General features: G+C 38.1%; 4 protein-coding genes across 4 annotated transcripts; 2 read left to right on the top strand and 2 right to left on the bottom strand.

The window, feature by feature from the left end:
- Window positions 1–104: 104 nt before the first annotated feature.
- LOC103383798 (sodium-dependent phosphate transport protein 2B-like) lies at window positions 105–7,506 on the bottom strand. Its single transcript, XM_008317092.2, has 12 exons — window positions 6,766–7,506; window positions 5,937–5,973; window positions 5,725–5,835; window positions 4,986–5,228; window positions 4,241–4,352; window positions 3,010–3,202; window positions 2,744–2,839; window positions 2,542–2,662; window positions 2,162–2,329; window positions 1,937–2,053; window positions 1,614–1,738; window positions 105–1,183 (listed from the first exon to the last, which is right to left on the bottom strand). The coding sequence occupies exons 2-12, from the start codon at window positions 5,968–5,970 to the stop codon at window positions 638–640; spliced, it is 1,866 nt and encodes a 621-aa protein (XP_008315314.1). The 5' UTR covers window positions 5,971–5,973; window positions 6,766–7,506; the 3' UTR covers window positions 105–637.
- Window positions 7,507–7,998: 492 nt separating this feature from the next.
- LOC103383785 (OCIA domain-containing protein 1) lies at window positions 7,999–10,483 on the top strand. Its single transcript, XM_008317075.3, has 8 exons — window positions 7,999–8,203; window positions 8,614–8,692; window positions 8,786–8,839; window positions 8,929–8,976; window positions 9,328–9,457; window positions 9,537–9,703; window positions 10,035–10,196; window positions 10,274–10,483. Exons 1-8 carry the CDS (start codon window positions 8,144–8,146, stop codon window positions 10,309–10,311), a joined length of 738 nt encoding a protein of 245 aa, XP_008315297.1. The 5' UTR covers window positions 7,999–8,143; the 3' UTR covers window positions 10,312–10,483.
- Window positions 10,484–10,711: 228 nt separating this feature from the next.
- rhbdd2 (rhomboid domain containing 2) lies at window positions 10,712–12,226 on the bottom strand. Its single transcript, XM_008317074.3, has one exon. The coding sequence runs from the start codon at window positions 11,904–11,906 to the stop codon at window positions 10,938–10,940; it is 969 nt and encodes a 322-aa protein (XP_008315296.1). The 5' UTR covers window positions 11,907–12,226; the 3' UTR covers window positions 10,712–10,937.
- Window positions 12,227–12,576: 350 nt separating this feature from the next.
- Window positions 12,577–19,042, top strand: chic2 (cysteine-rich hydrophobic domain 2). The gene is made up of 6 exons (XM_008317073.3): window positions 12,577–13,183; window positions 14,330–14,384; window positions 14,479–14,634; window positions 14,730–14,786; window positions 15,123–15,182; window positions 15,509–19,042. The coding sequence occupies exons 1-6, from the start codon at window positions 13,053–13,055 to the stop codon at window positions 15,557–15,559; spliced, it is 510 nt and encodes a 169-aa protein (XP_008315295.1). The 5' UTR covers window positions 12,577–13,052; the 3' UTR covers window positions 15,560–19,042.
- The last annotated feature ends 946 nt before the right edge of the window (window positions 19,043–19,988 follow it).

Here is a 19,988-nt window from a genome sequence, read left to right on the forward strand (position 1 = left end):
TAAAGGAAAATTTGTAATTTCTAATCAACATTAACACAGAAAAGGAATTTTGTGTTTTTTGCTGTTGGTTACTGTAAAAACGTAGTGATTCAAGTAAGTGTACACTAAAAGTCATCAATAAAAATATTTTACATTACATTACTGAAATAGATAAAGTTTAAGGATTTCATCTAAATCTAACATGGTGGTGCTTTTAAAGCTAAAGACATTTACACTTTTTAATGATGCTAAAGATGCCATTAGTTTTCCTGCTGTTCTGGAAATAAACTACAGTACAGCAAATCACATAGTAGGGTTTTCTCCTTTGGGAATTTTCAACATGAAAAGCCAGATTAAATAGATACATTTTGTTGTTGTTGTTTTAGAGTAAAACTCTTATTAAACCTCTTGAAATGCTGAGATACACTGTTTTGAGAGATTTTATTCCAATAATATGTAATAGTATGGAAGGCCAAATTCATATTAAAATATGTATTGTATTTAATCCTATTGCTGTATTTTTGATTAACATTCAGTGTCAAACTCAAATTTTTAAAACAGATCAAATAAAATCTTATAAAAATGATTTAAACAATAAAACATAAATAGGGTGGACTCTCCAGACTGGTCCCAGTGACAGCAGGTTACCTTCAAACCCTCAAAGATGTGTCATTTTCAGAATATTTAGCTCTAACTGTGTTTCATTTTCCACCTCCTTTTCTGCGTTCATGGCAGCGTTGTCATAGCACGTCCCGTTCATTTTCACTTTGTTGTCCACAGACTCTTTCTCACTGAGTTGGCAGCATTTGCAGCAGCAGCAGCACTTGGCAGTCATCACACCGACCACTTTATCCCAGGGTTCCAGAGAATGGGCCCAGAGAGGGAGGAAGTCCCAGGATCGCAGCGGTGCAGGGAGACACCCAGGTTTCCTTTTTTGCAGGACATTGATCACAATGATGACAATCAATATCACAACTATAGGAACGCCTACACCTACTAAGACCTGCCAGCCAGCCAGTGACAGGCTGAAGACAAGGAGTGGTATCACGAAGAAGCATAAGATGATGTAGACCGCAGCAAACCAGCGGTACGAGGCAGTGATGTTGCCCAGACTTTTAGCCAATCGGATGGGGATGCGCATGAATGGAATTGGATACCAAAGAACGATGCCGGTGATGTTGAACAGGAAATGCACCAGGGCGATCTGCAGCAATCACGGGGGAAAAGAGCTTGATTGGAAAGGTTTCATCTCATTGGGAAACAAAACTTAAAGAAACAAAACTTCAAGGCCAAATACACAAACTAAAAACCCTTTCAGTCATACACGTCTTTGGACACAGCCATTGTTAAGGACTTGTATTGGATTTCCAAGCTGGCATGTGAATGATTGGCCATCCCATTTGACCTAACCTACAATGTGCCATCACGCAGTCCTTATTTTGTCTTAAGTCACCATGAATGCCTAAATTCACTTTACTGAAGAGATCGTCAGAACTATTAGAACAGTTCTGAAAATCATTTAATGTTACATGTTTTGCAATGAGGACTTTTAAGTCAACCGTCCATTTCCATGAATTGATTCAGATTTTGTTAACTACAGGTTATCAAAAAAAGTCTCAGTCTGAATTACTGACCTGTAGAGAGTTGGCCAGTGTGTCTCCAGGACTGGCCATGGCAGCAAGGATGGCTGTGGTGGTGGTACCAATGTTCGAACCCAGAGACAGTGGATATGCTCTCTCTATGCTGATGACACCAATACCTAATTAAAACAAACAGTGAGAGAATATAAGACTTTAAGTGAGCTAATGTGATGACGTCAAACGCTCATGTTAAAAAGTACATGGTGTACTAACTACACAGCAAAACTCAGTCAACTTGAGTCACATGTTATATTACACAAACATACCTGTACCATGGTCTTATAGAGTGAGACAACTGATCACAGCTCGTAACTCACCAACCAGTGGAGTTATAGCAGAAGTGAAAACTGAGCTGCTCTGCACGATGAAGGTCATTCCAGCTCCAACTAGAATGGCAATGTAACCGGTGATCCAACCAAATGGAAATGGGAAGTCTGTAGACACACAAACACATATGACACACGTGAACACACTTGTGAATATTCATCCTCCAGATACGATGTTGAGCACAGAGGCCACACTGTGAAGCCAGCGCTCCTCACCAGTGTTGATGATGGTTTTGATGACACCAGCCACCTGTCCTTTCAGCATGGAGTTAAGCAGTTTGACGATGAGAATCAGACAGGAGCAGAGGACCAGCAGAGAGAGAGCCAGCAGGATCAGACCAATGGCAAGGTCCGGAAGATTCACGTTCACAAACAGGTGGTTACCTGGTAAAAATACATGAAAACACAAGGGTGGAATTTTCTAAACCATGGGTTAAAACCGCTGATGATAATGTTCGTTAATGTCCTGTAAAATAAGTTTTTTTTAATCATAGCATATTAATTACATTTGAATCTCATGAACATGTGACTCTTATAAGACAGAGTAGAAAATATGTGTGTGTGTGTGTGTGATGTACAGACAACTGTGGTCTTACATTTCCTGATATTGTGTGTTTCAGAAATGTTCTTGGTAGTGAAGGTGTAGTTGCCATCCATCCAGCAGAGGGACTCAGAGGTGCAGTTCTCAGGACCAGGTACTGTAACATTCATCAAGGTCTGGAACACAAACCAGTTTCACATTCAGTACCTGAATACTGTTTTGTATTTGCTCTTTCGTTCATGTGTGTCTGATCTCACCGTGTTCGTAAATGTCTTGCACCATCTCTTTATCAAACTCTTGTTCTGGGCTTCTGGGTCTCCTGTGGCGATGCCACTGAGAACAGAACTATCTAACTAGAAGAAGAACAAAAGAGTCTGGATAAATGTACCACTATAACCAAGCTAACAGATGATGTTCATTTGTGCATCCAATATACAGTGACAATATGTTGTAATATATAGTTGAAGCCATGATTTGTCTCTTTTCTGGTCTCAACTACAAACAACGATCTGAAGAGATCTACCATGACGATGGACTCGGTGAGGACATCAGTGATCACGTTCAACAGGTCCGGGGCCTCTCCGCTTTGGATATTGAAGGAGTCAATGATGAGCTTAGTAACCTCATACAAATAACCAGACGCCACCTCCAGAGGCAACAGCACCAACACTGACAGCCAGTTGAAGAAGTCGTGCACCGTGGCACCAGCAAAAGCCCTGCAGGGTGGGAAAATTAAAAAAAAAAAAAAAGATGGAAATCTTAGATGGAAACCTTAGTTGTAAATGTTATTTTCTTCTTGGTGTTGTACCTTTCAGTACATAATTGTATCTGATTATTTCTCTTTCATGAGTCAATTTTATGACAGGCCAGTTTACCTAATCAATACAGCAACAAAGAGAACTCTATAAAGTCATGTGTGACATACTGCTGTGGTACCAGGAAGTTTCCAGAGAATTCTCTGTCTGGAATTATGATAAACCGTATATAAATATGTTGCAATCTTCCTGATACAAGATAATCTCGTGTTGAAACCTTAGAATTTTGGATAAGAAGAGTTTTAATGTTATTTCCTTCTAGCTGAATTTTCAGGCAGCAACTGAATACTGCCACTCATGTTGTGGCCACTAGTCTGTTTTTGATTGTTTTTATTAACACTTTCTGGAACATAAAGAAAAACTGACACAACTTTTTGGTTTTTATGTTCAGTTTAACAGCATTAAATGATCAACTGATGTTCAACAAGGTAGATCGATTGTAACACAATGATGTACAATCAAAGTGTATGCAGATGACATTGTTCTATATACAGTACATATTCAAAAACAGAGCTTCTTAATTCAGCCATGCTCTGAGAGTCACTCCTTGACTCAAACATTCACCTATGAATATAAAGGTTTTTCACATGTGAGAGTTAGTCAAAAAGTTCTAAGACAAGTCCCTTGTCCCTAAAATGTTTTTCCATAGTTTCCATTTAAGTGTTTCTATCAGATAATTCCTTCTTAGAGAAGTGAATTGTTGGAGATGTCTCTTGTCTATGGATTTAAATCAACTTTCTTTCAAATGTTCTCTTACTAATGGGGAGAAATATTCAGTGGAGCTTAATTTATTGCTTAAATTATTAAGCAAAAATTAGAGCTTAAATTATTGTTAACATTTGTAGGCCGACTTTGACCATCTTATTTACGGTCGGTGGTCGTCATTGAACTGAAAGTGAAAGTTGTCGTAAGTAAAAATGTATCAAGAAATATAGTTACCTCCGAAATACACTGCGATCACCGGCTTGTGTCATCGCAACTAGTGTGTTGGTGACGGAAGTCCCGATGTTGGTGCCCATGATGATAGGAACAGCCACCTGCACCGTCAGCACTGCCAACAAACATGTGTTTTTCTAATGCGCCATTTCCTCCTCATCATCAACAACATCATTTACGCAGTGTTGTTGTTGTTTGTGTTTATTAATAGTATTTATTAGTATTAGTATTATTATAATACATTTGTCAAACTATAACAAATCAATTTTACATGTGTGACTTTGACCTGGACGTGGGGACAGTCAGCAGCCATTAACCATGTAATGAGTAAATATATTAAGATAAGGTAAAGAGAAATCTTTTATTTTTTATTATTCATTGACAGCTGCCGATAACTTTGAGCACAGTAGCTTTTTTTATTCTGCATTTGAAACCAATAAAAGAGATTAGCCTTTTTTATAATTAATCAAGTATCGGGTTTGTTATCGGAGATTGGAAAAGGCGCCGGTTAGAATCCCGCCCTGGCTGAGGTGTGTCGAGTCAGCACCAAGGAATTCCCTTCTGATGAGTTAAGTGCAGAAGTCCGATTTTGTTGTGTGTGTGTATGCGTGTGTGTAAATGTACAATGAATAATAAGAAAATGCCTTTCTGCCTATTGTTGTATTTCGACACAGATCACACAACATGAAACCCTTGTGAGACACACAAACAAGTGGAAAGGAGAAGAACGGAGGGTCACTCTGTGCACGTCCAGTACGAACAGGAGAAATTACAACCAGCTGAATCTGCAACAGTGTTGACACAGCCCTCGACCTGAGAAATGACTTGACGTCATTATGTAAACGTGCACGTGAGGGTTTACCTCCAACCAGCTGGAAGGCTGAACTGAGGATGTCCAGGGAGCAGATGAACATGTAGAGCAGACCCAGGAGGACAACAAACTTCCCTATGGACAGCAGCACTCTCAGCACCTTCCCTTTGGTATCCAGAGCTGGAAAAACACCAATTTACATTTGATGATTGAAGTGATCATTTTTATTGCCTTACGTGGAACAGAGAGAGAATTATTGGTGAAGTATTTCCTCATGAAAGAAGGTAAGAAAAGGCCAAACAACACAATCACACAGTCCTAAGGCTGGAATCATCACGTGGGGTAATTAATGACTCAGCAATCTACTTTATATCATTACTGTCTCCAGAGTCACATTTTATTACCATTTATGACTACTTATATTTGCTTATTTGCAAATGTCATCATAAATGAGGTTATAAAATTTATTATTTACGTTTAATGTTTAATTCTCTCCATTAATTAGCTAAATTAATTTGTTATTGTGCCTGGCACTGGGATCAAAGTGACAGCTATAGTTGGTAACAGTAACATAATAATAATGATACAAATAATTGAAAAAAAAAACCTGTATTAATCCAAGTATATGGAATTTGTCTCTCAAACACAGTTGAACAAGCACATTAGGACCATTCACCTGACCACGGTACCCCAGTGTCCTTCAGCTCTGGCAGATCCCACGGGTCTGCGTCCTCTGGCTCCTCATCCACCAAAGCCAGAGTGGAAGGTACAGGACTCACTTTGGATTCTGAGGCAAATAGAAAATACACATCACTTACCCTCTGTAGTGCTGTACACTTAATGTGGTATATTGTTGATTGAAGTCCCTTTTTTAAGATTTGAAAATACCTTCATGGTTATCCTTGTGTTTTTGAGGAGCCATTTGCTGAGGGAAGAATAGAAGGGCAAAGTTTTGACTTTTATGTTTGCTGTGAAGAAAGGTGGCATTTTTTGTATGTAAATCACTAACATTCCTTATCTATCCATCTATCTATACACTCATCCACCCATTCCATTATCTATCCTTATCCATCTATCCAGCCTCTAACCCCGTTTGGAGTAACGTAGGAGGAAGAAACAAAAACCTTTTAGCAATTTCATGCTGGCTCAACACACAGAAACAGAAATACAGATGTATACAATGAGGTTCCACCTCTACGGGAGGTTTTGGTCTCTGAAAAGATTACTGGTCCTTTTGGGGACATTATGTTGTATTTTAATCGAAAAAGTCCTTACAATTACTAATACTTCTTCATGAACACTCTTTATCTCTCTCTCTCTCTCTCTCTCTCTCATTCCCTATCCTCTCCTCTCTCTCTGGCCCCTTCCTAAACTTCTGTCTCTTTCACTCTCCCCTCCCTCACATCAGTATTGATTTTGTCACATGGTGAAGCTGCAGTGAAATTCAATGGTCACACCAAGTTTGTTGTTACCAGACTAATCAAATATGTTATCTAATGTTACATTCTACTGTTCTGTATCTATTTCTCTGTATCTATCTATTTTAACGATGTACATCATTGGATATACAACCCATCATTTTTAAGATCTTATAATAATTGTGACCTATAATCTAAGTTAGAAAAGAAGAAAATTAAGTTATTAATTCGAGTGACTAAATTGAAATACTCAATTGTCAAATAACAACAGAAATATTGACACCTGTGTTTGTACTCACATGGGACAGGTGTTGTGAGTCCTTGGTCCAAGTGTGGTGAGCTCACCTGGGCTGAAAAATCAGAAATGCTGCCTGCGCTCAGATGGAAAGGAAGGTGGTCTTCACATCACCTGAAACTTTTCCGTATCAGCGATAACCCGAACACACCTCTCTTGTAATCTCTCCTCCAAGTTGTGTTGCAATCCTATTCACATTGTGCCTGATAAGGCACAAAGTGATGTCGTCTACTTTCACCTGTGCTTCTACACCTGCGGTTATCTGTCATGCAGAGGCGTTGGGTTTATGATCTCACACTGGTGGGCTTGAGTTGATTACAGTGGGGAAACAGAGACAGGGACGATGACACCCTCCAGAGATAGAACACGTGTTGGTGATATGAGGGCTGGCGTACAGAGTTGGGTCAATCAGACACCACCTGACTTCCTGTATTTGAGTAGAGTTGAAATTTTGAACACAATGAGGTTTTGAGGACAGCGTATTGATTCCCCTAATAGAGCTACCCAATGATCAATATTTAAAATGATCAACAATCTATCTTTTGGCCTTGGAGAGACATTTTGGGACAGAGTGTCTGACTGGATCATTATGGAAGTGAATTTTCATGAAAGTTGTATAGTGTGAAGCAAGGATGTTTAAAAGGCAGACAAGATACTGAAGTATCTCCTCCTGTTATGTCATGTTCACATGTTGGAGTAATCAATGAATGTAAACATAACTTCAATTTCAACTTAACAAAACATAACCCAAATATAGAAAAATTCACAGTGGGGACAACATTAGAGTGTTTGAAGAAAAAGAAAAAGAAACAAATTGAGTAGTAAAGTCCAATAGCATCATCTAACGACCATTTAGAGCTATTACATGTATTGTTCTGTTATTTGATATTTATCTTTGGTCCACAACATGCTACATCGTTTCAGGCCAATAAATTTATTTCATAACTTTTATTTGAACATTTTCTTTTTAAATAAAACTGCACTGTACTTAAGATCCTTGTGAATATTACCAGTGGAGGGCGACAGAGGGCGAGAATGGATGGGGATGTAATATGCATGTTTTTGAGCTTTCAAAATAAAACGTTCAATCAAATAATCTAAAAATAATTAAAACAGATTCTCTATTTCTGAAACATTTTACTTGTGGATAATCCTAAACACATAAAAATATGCGCACATTATATTATATATTATTATAGATATTATACATATATTTTACATAAGAACAGATCAGTGAGAATCTGTCTCGACTTTTACTTCCGGGTTGTGTCACTGTCGGTTGTGGCAATGACACTGAGCAGCAGTTTAAGTCCGCTGATTGTTTTACATTTTATTTTCTCACACTTAAAACAACTAACATAAATACCGACCACACTGCAACCATGGCCTCAAACACGTCAACTTATTCAGACCAGCAGCAGCAGCAGCTGCCCGGGACACAGGTAACAGTTGCAGCTAACACAGGACCATGCTAGGTGTTGTATGCTGCTGCACTTTGGATGAATTGAAGATTGTGTTGAGGAAAACCACTGATTTGTACAGTAGCTGTTCAATTCTAAATAAGACATTACACTAACGTACGTTGAGCATTTGTCTTTATAATGGATTTAATAAATTGTTCTTAGTTATTCCAGTGGCCATGTGATTTAGTAAATAATGAAAAAAGGAACAAAGTTTTTTTTTTTTTTAAAGAAGTGCCCGTTATCATCGATATACCAGTACTTTACTTTCTTAAATGAGTTATTTATTTTCACGGTGTTTTCTTTGATTATATGATGTTTGTGTTATTAATGCAGACTATTCAATATATAAACGTCTAAAACGAATAGAATCCATGTGTGTGTTTGCACAGATACCTGTAGATTACGTTCCTAATGAAGAGGAGAAGCGGGTGTTTCGTGAGTGCAGCCACGAGAGCTTTTGGTACAGGTGTAAGTTCTTTCTTGCACATATAATTGTCAATATTGTTTTGAGTCACCTTGGTGAATTTGTCTCTGTATTTCATGATCATGCTTCTTTTACAGCGGTGCCCTTCTCTGTCATTAGCATGGCTATAACCCAGGCTCTTGTCACGAGAGGTAATAGTAGATATGAAGTGTAATTAATTTGAAAAAAAAAGTGATAATTAAATGATTAAATAATAAAACTATTCATTGTGAATTTGCAGGGTCTGTATCTGTTTCTCCAAGATTCGGACCGCTACCAAAACTGGCCTGTGAGTTATTTTGTGCTAAACTGGGTCAAATTAACTTAGATTAATATTAGAAATAAGCAGAGGCACATGATATGATAATAATATTTATATGTTTGGTAGGGGGTGAAATTTTTACAGTTTTGGCTTTGTTAAAAATTTTGTTAAAATTATAATACTTAGTGTGCACTCTACACTTTGGCTTTCACCTATTTATAGGTGGCATCATAAAATAAATTAGTAGTAATGTTAATTTGGTATAATGACTACTACTTTAAGTATTTAATTATTATTAAAGTATAAATAATTAATATTTTCAAAGAAACCCAGATGCATCGCATGACTTGTTGATGTTTTGTTTGGTTTTCTTTCCAGTTGCTGGTATGTTTGGCTACTTTGCAGGGAAGATATCGTATATGAAAACATGTCACGAGAAATTCAAGAGTTTGGAGAACTCTCCGCTGGGAGAAGCTCTAAGGAAGAGGGCAGGATCAGCTCAACAATAGTGAGTTTTACATGTACTTGAAAGAAATCTGGCATTTTTATTCAGAAATTCTACATTTCCATTTCATTTTTGTCCACAGTTCTCAGGGCCATGAGTCAGAGATGAGCCATCCGGACAAGCAGTCATTTGATCCTATGTTCCAGGCAACATCTCCAAGTCAGATACCCAGTTACTCCAGAGATTTCGATCAAGGATACAATCCAGACCCATCAACACAAATGAGCAGAGATGGTATCAGTGGTCAAGGTACCACAGAGCTATTGTATGCTTTTTATACAGTGTAGCATACGTTATATATTTAGCAATCAGTGTTTCCCAGGCAACCTTCCTATACTCTTCGAGTGATAGGAGTACAGCTGCTGACTGACATTATAGAATTTAGAGAAATACTGTTTATTATTATTACTTTTATTTTTCTGGTCAGAGTGGCACCTTCTTTCAGAGGCAGAGGTTCTTCCTCACTTTTTTCAGAATATTATTTATTTATTATTTATCCTGATAACAATCTGATTCCTAAATTTTATTGTTATTTACGGTTCAATTATGTCACTTCTGTCTCTATCTGCATTACCTTCAGCCAAATCATACTTGGAAGAGGAGGAGCCCCAGAGGAAGTCAATACTTTATGAGAATCTGAGGGTCAAAAACAGAGAAAACTATGAAGTCACGCTTACCCAGAAGGCTGAGGCAACGCTCAAACCATCACCTGAGAAAGAACGAGACAGGACAAAGAAAGAAGGTGAAGTGCTTTGGTAAAAATGTGTAACAAGCTGTTAATTTTGTTGACTAAACTTCCTGTTTTCTTTTTTGTAACAGTGAAGAAGAACATTTATGGAGACACATGGGAAGAATGATTCCCATTTGAATGAATGAAAAAAAAGTGCAGCTCAGTCAGTGACATGTATTATGATCTATGTGAATCAGTCAATTCAACCAAACTGCTTCAGAACTTCAATTATTTGTCTGTTTGGCTTTGACTGTCATTAGATAACTTTTAATCTCACTGCATTAAATACTCAATAAATACCTTAATTTCATGTCCACCTTTGTACTATTAAAGAAATGGAACGTGAAATTATTTTACTGGTGTTTTGTTGTTCTGAAAACCCCAGAATCAGAAGAATATAGTTCACTCAAAGAAATGTATTTGTTTTGTTAGTTTATATCCATTTCTTTAATTCAGGAAAACGTCCAAAATACATAATCAGAAATATGTCTGAGACCACGTATTAAAGGAAGAAAATGCAACAGACATCAGAATGACAACATTGTTTTATGTACGCATAGACATTTGGTAAAGAAAACAGTGCACAAGAGGGCATGCCTTAAAGTTAGTGGCACTTTATACAAAAACAACCTATAACTTTAACGTCAAATAAATGACATAAGTAATTAACAGTGAGTAAATATGTAATGGCAGCTGTAGCAGTATTATTTTATTAAGGCTAATCCAGAGGCTTAGAAGTGCTAATGCACATGTTTAAGGATGACCATGACTATGACTATGACCATGATCATGACTATGACTATGACCATGGTGGCTGTGATTGCAGCTGTGGCTGTGGCCGTGGTTTAAGCTGGAGTTTTCTGTTGACTTCTTTCCATGAGAATGAAGAAGTGGTGCTGCACCAGGAACAGCACTGGCTTGATTATGCCAACCTTCATACATTAAGTTATTACCAGCTTGAATGCTGGACAGAGGAGCATAAGCTTGGACTGGGTAGGAACCAGGTGTTGGATTGATGCGTGGCAGCAGAGTTCTCCTCCTTTCCTCAGCAGAAGCAGGTACAAACAAATCACCACTGATGTTTTTTAACATCCTGAAAGGCAGTATTTTCTCCAGAGAAGCAGCCCTGTTCTCAGACATGTTCAGAAGGGAGAACCATCCCTTCCCGAACATCCATCCAACCAGTACAGCTATGATGTTACATGGGAGCACAGAGTTTGGAATTAAGGCACTGGTGATGATGAGCAGCACCCAGGGCAGTGCCATGGTGGGAAAACTGACCCCACACAGGAAACCTTTGGTCATCTTCGTGTGCATGGTAGTCAAAGCCACACAGGCCAACGCCACAGGAAGCAAACCCTCTGTGTGGCTGCTGCCCCCCTGCAAGAGATCCAGGAAGCTGTACAAAACACCCGTGGTGGTGGACAGCAGGAAGAAGACGAACAGGAACCGGACTGTGCCCACACCTTTCTCCAAGCTCCCACTAAAAAGTAACAGACTTGTGGCGTTCAAGACCATTTGCAGCAGTGTCTGATGATAGAGTGGATAAATAAAAAGCTTGTGGATGTGTCCATGTTGGAAGACTGAGGAACCGACACTGAAGAATCCCTCTGTCAAGTTAGACCATGTTTGGATACCAAAAAGAGTGCACGACAACAGATTCACTATCAAAACTCCGCTGGTACAAGCCGGAACATAGTCCCTGATAAACCGAGAAAACATCTTAAAACATTCCTTTCCTATTTATTCAAGTATTCGATAGATTAAACGAATGTTCGCCCTAACGACGATTGCTACACAACGCCACGCCCCCGAAACCGGAAACTACAGTTTAAAACTTAAAATCGAAGCAGCTTTCAAATTACATTTTTAGAATAGACTCGATTTTAGAAATGTAACGGTATATATAAAATAGTTCCGAAGTATGTTTAAGAAGTGAACCTTCTATTCAATCTCACAATTTCACATACTTACCCGGGTAAATTTAAATTTATTTTAGATTTTCTCTGATAAGTGTCACATTATTTTATCTTACTTTGAAATTACATCGGTTTAGCTTCCGGTTTATTAAACTTTCTTGTACAATTATATTTTTGAATTAAGATTTGAAATAACTTGTTGTTTTGTAGGTTATTTAATTTTTCTTACAAACTTCGGATCTAACTTATTCAGTTTACAGTATTAAGTAGAACAGTCTACAATATTTTCAAGAGTAAGGAATAAATCAAATATATTTTATTTCACCAAAGTACCATACTTCATGTATTGACATTCTAACTGAGTAGGAACATTGTGAAATTAAAATAACAATAATAATAATATAATATAATAATACAATATTAAAACATATAAATTAAATTACGTTAATTAGACTAATCTATCCTAGGAGGAAAGCTCATTTAATATACAGTATATATTCAACAAAATTATATCAGTTATTTAGTGTAATAAACACAATAGTGTCTATATTAGAAAGGAAAGTAATATTTTCCTCGAACAATAGAACTGTTATGTTAATTGCAAAATACGGCAAATAATAAATTTTCGCTTTGTATTGTAGCTTAACCTAAAATTAAATCAAATCTCAACCAATTATGTGCTAGTGTATGTTTAAAGGGCAAATAAAAAAATAGAAATAGGACGTAAACACGTCAGTCCCCTTTCCGGTGTCGTGCGGTTACTGCGGCGGATGTTGATGTTTTGTTCGCTGGCAGCTGAACCATAGCTGAACGATGTGAAGTAAATTGTCTTCGGGGCGGATAGATTGTTTTATTCCGATTTTCTTTCGGTTCCCTCTGGACTCTTTTGCCCGGTAAATCTCGCCATCGTTCGGCGACGTGTCTCTCCAGCGCGACACCGAGCCGTGCGATGATGGAGGACTTTGATGAGATCTACGAGGAAGAGGAGGAAGAGGAGGACGAGGACAGGGCCGCAGAGGAGCAGCTCCTCAAGTACGCTCCGGACCCGGTGGTTGTGCGAGGGTCCGGTCACGTCACTGTGTAAGCACTCGTTGAGTCAGACTGATAGCGGGTGTAGAGCTTGTTGTTGCCAGCACGACAGTAGCGGAAGTAGCTGCAGTGAAAGCATTCCGGTTCTCTGTCTGTTAGCTGTCTGTTAGCCTCCTGCTTTGACCTACCGTAGACAGCTAATTATAGTTAGCAGTCAGCTACGTCTGGTAGCAGTCGGTGGTTGTCTTATATTTTAAATCAACCCCCAACCATTAAAGCCTTTCTTTTTATATAAAAATATGATGGTACTGAGTTAAGGCCAGGTCCAGACAGTTTGTTCAGTGATAGCTCTGCTATGCTGTCGACTGACTCTTAATTGCAGAAAGAGGTTCGTTCTGTCGGCTTCTAATCCTGGCTTTGATGCTAACCACTCACCTAGACTTTTATCTTTTTATCAGCTCGTGTAAATGAAGTTCAAAATCCCCTGCCTTGGAAATGCATGTTCGTAAGAAGTAGCGCAAATTATACGAATACCAACAGCAGTGAAAAAGACCAAGAATTTCAGATAACCTCAAATTTAACAGTCCCCTTGATCAAGGCAACTCTTTTCTCTGTTTTAAATTCATCACCATTGATGAGGTCTAATCAGCATTGAATCATGTTCTATTGGTCCCCGTAGTAGCAAGGCTGCATATGTTGTTTTTCGAGTTCAGTCTTGATATCAACATTGCTAGAGTGTCCTGTAAACAAAGGCAATAAAAAATGTTTGCTCTTGCACAACCGCAGGTGATAGAAGGTAGTACAATTATTGAAGAAAAACAAATAGACGTTTCTTCATTGCACACAGTCGATGCAAAGTGTAGAATATTTTTAAGTATTCTACACTTTATTTTTAAGTAGGTAGGTTTTTGATGCACTGGAAATCTATATGTGATAAAACTATTTTTTAGTAATATGTACATATACATGATTTTTTTTTGCAATGCTGAAATATCGCAGTATTTCTTTTACTAAATGTAAATATTGATGATGTCGGTTCGTTTCATTTTGCTTTTATTTCTCTTCTAGCAACTACAAATCTAGACCCCTTTTGTTTTGCTTCATTTTGCACACCAAAATAAATATCAGATTTTCTTTTTTGTTTGTTTGTTTCGGTAAACATGAATAAGTCCCACACATTTGTCTTCTGTCCTACAGGTTTGGGCTAAGTAACAAATTTGAGTCAGAATTTCCTTCAGCACTTACAGGGAAGGTGAGTGATATGCTAATGGCTCCCATAAATTGCATCATTTTGTTGACACATTTAAACGTGTTCTATGTCACATATTCACTTCATTTACCCCTAGGTTGCACCAGAGGAATTTAAAGCCAGTATCAATCGTGTAAACAGCTGCCTGAGAAAGACGCTACCAGTGAATGTGCGGTGGCTGCTGTGTGGCTGCCTCTGTTGCTGTTGCACTCTGGGCTTCAGTTTGTGGCCTGTTGTTTGTCTCAGCAAAAGGGTGAGATATCTGTTCAGTACTGGTTTTGAAAATTTAAAGAAGGTACATCTTTGATGACATGAAGCAATATATACTAATAATCTGGTCATCTCTAGACGAGAAGGTCAATAGAAAAACTCCTGGATTGGGAAAACAGCAGACTTTATCACAAGGTAAGTAGACTGTGAAACAAGGATTTATGACCAACTATGTCCATAAAATTATAACCTGAGAGAGTTGCTTTAGTAAAAACAAAACAAAAAAAACCTTTGCACAGTGGATTGTAAGCAAAGTGCCATTGGTTATAATACTTGCAGTTTGGTGATTCAAACACAAAACTCATTAGAAATTAACAAATGCAGACAGAAATAATCGAGCAACTTGCAGTACCATTGGATGTCAACCAAAGAAACAGTGCCTGCAACTTAATCTGAATTCAAGCTGCAGCTTTATCACAGAAATACAATAGTTGTTAAACAGTTCTGATCACTTTAAAATTTTGCTTCCAGTTGTGTTTGCATTGGAGACTAAGCAAGAGGAAGTGTGAATCCAACAACATGATGGAATATGTAAGTATTAGAAGTTGTTTTATTGAATGTAGTTATCAATTTTCTTGCCTACTTATCAGAGGACTTTTACCATTTACAATACCATAGGTTACAATTGTATCAGAGTTATGATTATGCATTACCGGAATTTATTTTTTCACAATTGTTTTGACTTAAACCTGTGTGATAGAGTGCATGCAGCAACGGTTATGGAGTTTAGTACAAATTCATGTTCCCTGTGGTAAAAATTAGGAAATGTTTTGTCTCTGTCATGTTTGACTGACACTACATTTTTTGAAAAAACAAAATGCCACTGTAACAGCTGTTCTGTCCTCTGCCATCTGCAGGTGATCCTAATAGAGTTCCTACCTAAGGTTCCTATCTTCAGACCGGATTAATCCGACTACAGCTGATGTTGAAACCACCACTGTTGCCCAGCTCTGTCACCGAAGCACAATGGCTGTGAAAACTATCCGCTAAAATATTACAATATTTTTGTTTACAGAGTAGCATCAAACATTTTGTGTTGGTCTTTTTTTTTTTTTACTTTCACTTCCTCACGTACTTTATTCACACCCTCGTTTACAAGTTCAGCATCTTGTTTTCAGCAGTGGCGTTGCCGTGACCTTGTGGAGAGACTTTGAAGCCATGCACCCCAGTAGCAGCCTGCTGAATGTGGGACGAGACCCAGACATGGGCAGTGGCGTTAGAGTTGGAGACTCTTAGAGTAAAGGTCTTTCAGCAACAACTGGAATTTTGTCTCTGAGCACATGGCACTGTCAGACCATGAAGAAATGAGTACATTGATATATTGCCTTCTGTCGCAGCGCCAACTCATCTGCAAAAAAAACAAAAAAAAACACCCCAGTGCTTTTGTAACAGCTGGTCTGGTCTAATCCCTGACTAGAGGCTGTGGAGGCAACATGAAGTCTGAAAGAGTCTTCATCTGAACAATCTCTGTGGTGGACTGACTGTAGTCAGAGAGACACGTTGGGCCAGTGGCCAAAACAGCAAAGAGTCATCATCATCACCATCATCTTCATCATCATCCTCTCACCTCCTGCATATCCCTGCACATGTCCTGTGCATCACCCAGTTCCCCAGTGACAATCACTCACTTGTACTTGGACTGTACTCACCTACGGTATTAATAGGTCTTTATGTGACACTGTTTACCTGCAACACTTTGTTTTTCCTCGTTTTGTGTGGATTGAGGTGATGACCAAGATGTCAGAGTTTCGGAGTCGCAGGGGAACAAATGAGCCTGGAGTCAGGCCCCCTGTTGGCAGTAAGAGGATCATGTGGTTTCTTAATATTTTTATATTAGCTCGAGCTCTTGTTTACTGTTTTGTTTATTTTTTGTTTTTTTAAAAGAGGGCAGTTCGCGCTTATCAGGTTTTATGATAGTCTTTCTTCTTGAGACTTTGAAACATAAGCAAAAAAGACAAATCAGATGACAAAGAGATACACTTACTGTGTAAAGCAGGGTTTCTTTTTCAAAGTATTTCTTTGCTATAATTGACCTTTGTTACCCTCATAGTAATTTGAAAAGTGTGTGTGAATGTGAAAAAGGCCTCTTTTTTTCCCCTGGATTTTTTACAAATGTACACTGTTTTTTTTCTGTGGTCATGTGTCAATACTAAAGCACAAAATCACTTTGTCCTTAACGCACCCACATGACCTTGTTTAACTGCTTTCATTGGTTTTATTTACAGGATACCTGATGTTTTTTTCTAAGTATTTGGTGGCAATGTCCCTCCATGTTAAAATATAACCCAATCAATTACCTCTAGAGGTCAAAGGTAGCATTGAGTGTCTGACCCTTTCTTATTTTACAGTCCATTACAGAGCTGCATCACTCAGGAGTGTTGTCTGTAACAAAGATTTGATGTAAAATTAACTGGATTTAGAGAATAATGAAGACAGTTTTCAACACAAGGTTATCATTCAAGGTCACCCGGCACAGTCAGTAGGAAAAAGGAAGTGAACATAGACGAGTTGGCTGAGCTCAGCTTCTACAGTGCTAAACTAAAAAAAGGCAAACCTTAACTCTGCATCAAGGTTGTGTTTCATTTGTTGTTAATATTTTAACATGCTCAAAATACTGTTCCAGATTCAATGCAACATCAGCCACTTCATTGTCAGACACCACTCTGTTTGTGTCTAATGCATATGGGGCAGAAATGTACTGTATAAAGCCAGTGTTTGTACTGGTGACCACATACCTCTGCTTTCTTCAGTCTGTTCTGTCTGTGGTTCTGACCTGTACCACTGCAGTCCACTAATATTCTGGTAAAGACGTGTGGCTCTGCTTTAACAGCTCTAATATTCACCTGCAGCAGCATTTTTTCCCAAATCTGTGGAAGAATCAAGGCATTCGGATTCATTCTCTGGTGATGCTGGTTCATAGCTGCACCTGGTAGGCGCCCATTATTGCTTTGTAGCTAAAGTTTAGCAACATAGGCCGTGGGGACTGGTCGGTTACAAAGCTGTGTAACTTCCTGGACTGACTCCAGTTTGTTGTATTAAATGATGTTAAGTTAAACACATGTAAGAGCCCAGTTTCATGTTGCACCATACTTACGAAGGTATTTTAAGCTTCTTGAGTCTTTGTTTTTGTTTGTTTTATTAACAGGACGGCTGTTTTTCGAACAATAAGAGAAAGTAGGTCAGTTCAGTCTCTGTCTGAGCAAAAACTCCCCCAGGTTTTCCGACAGTACATTTACTTTGAATAAAAGTCTATCATATGGCTGCATTAATGCAATAATGCTCACAGCTGAGTAATTACTCATCATTTGCTCAGTGATCGATTTAGTGCTGCTGTTCTCTTTGTTGTCTTCAGCAGTTTGTCTTCGCAGCAGCTGCTGCCACAGTTAGCTAATGACAGACAAAGCTTATCAGACAAATACTTCTCCAGAATTGATTTAGATCTAATAACAAACAGGTGTAAATGGTGTAATATTGCAAATGAGGTGGAGCTTTGAGAATATTATTCTTGAATGTTACAGTCACCGGTTTACAGATCACATATCAGAAAGCACATTTTGGATTAAATTATTATTAAAACTATGAAAGCAAGATCAAAGTAAGAATTTTTAGGTTCCTAAACAGATTGAAGTGAGGTTGTGTACATTTAGGGGTTTTTTTCAGCAGACTTTTTTTAGTATGTTAAGCAAATGAAGAGCGATGGGCTAATACTTAACAGTTGCAAAATGCAGAAGGCACAGTTGATTTTTTTTGTTTGTTTGTTTGTTTCTGAATATTAAAAAATACAATGGCTGCAAAAGAAGCTTGGAGAAACTGGAGGAAGAGAACTGTTGGCTGATGCTCCTGATTGCCTCATATCTTAAAGGAAAACAAAGATACTGACTGATACTGATATGTTGTGTCGATTGTATGGGTCCCACTCTATGTAACATTAGAAACATTTTGAAAATTGTCTAATCTTGTTTTTTTTTTTGTTTGTTTGTTTGTTTCTTTTACATGGAACATGCCTTAACACAGGTCAAAGTAAGCACTTGTGTTAGCCAGTTAAAAATTTTGGACGTATAAATTACCGAGGGGAGCTACATTTTTGCTCATTAACTGCTTTGTTTTTAATGAGGTCTCACATGTGAGTTAAAGCAGGGCCATATGCAAGTATCTGCTCTGTTAGTGTGTGTGTGTGTGTGTGTGTGTGTGTATTTAAAATCAAGTGTTCTTTCTTTGTCGGACTGTGATTGAACCCTGCACAGATGATGACGTCTCTTGCGTGTTTTGTGTGTTTGCCTCTGTGTGTGTGTGTGCGCAAGTGAGAGAAAGTCAAGTGTGTACATATGACTCTATGATGATACTAAGAAAGTGTGTGTACAGTAATAAACTACCAGTGATGATGATCATGACGATGAGCTGCTGTCTGTTTTTTCCTTCTGGTAGAGATGTTTCCAAAGAAAACACATTTAGTTTGATGCACATTTTCCAATGCAGTAAATAATCAATTACAATTAAAATAAATAGTTAGAACTGAGTATGACACACAATCACATAGAGTGGGCCTGTAATTTCCATGTCTTCCTCTACGTAATTTTATACACTTGACCTTGGGTTAGGTGGACAGTGCCTTGATGTTATTCTGTTATTAGCACGCAAGCTGAAAATTAGTGTGATGTTTAAAATTGGTTTTGTTTTCAGTTTAAGTATTTTGGTAACTAGGTTGTGCCGTAGACTAATCATTTCAGCCTAGCTAGGGAATGCTGGGATATCAGTTTTTGAGTAAAGAATGAACGTGCAGTAAGAGCACTGTCTGTCTGTGTGTTATTTAGTGAAATACACCACAGGTTTTGACCCTGATTTTGGTTTAAAATTACAGTCCCATCTTTTCTGCTGTCTGCGTATAAAAGATGCTAAAGAGCCTCCTTTGTAATGGCTGTGGCTCAGGAACCTTTTTTTTTTTCACATTTATCTTAAAGTCCAGCGAAAAGTGGCCAACAGCACTGATGAAATTAAAATTTGAGTTGAAAGGGAGGGGGTTGTGTGTATGACAACACTAAAGAGCAGTGTTGCAAACACATGTCAAAAGAGATTCCACTCTTCAAGGTCAACAAAAACAACGCCCCCAATGTTTGAGTTATGATTTATTTTACTTTAATTTTTTATCCTCATAAAGATGAACATCTCTGACGACCAGGGGTGAGTAGAAATATATTGCAGTAAGTATCAATGCATGGGTGTCTAGAAGTTTTTGGTTTTGTTTTTATTGATGTCCGACTCAAAAACATTTCCTCACATTTCTTGTTGGTAACAAGTGCCATTACTTCATAATGGTTTACTCCCTTGATGTGACACTAG

The sequence above is a fragment of the Cynoglossus semilaevis genome, chromosome 9, assembly GCF_000523025.1.
Source record: "Cynoglossus semilaevis isolate Cse_v1.0 chromosome 9, Cse_v1.0, whole genome shotgun sequence".
In the NCBI taxonomy this organism is placed as follows: domain Eukaryota; kingdom Metazoa; phylum Chordata; class Actinopteri; order Pleuronectiformes; family Cynoglossidae; genus Cynoglossus; species Cynoglossus semilaevis.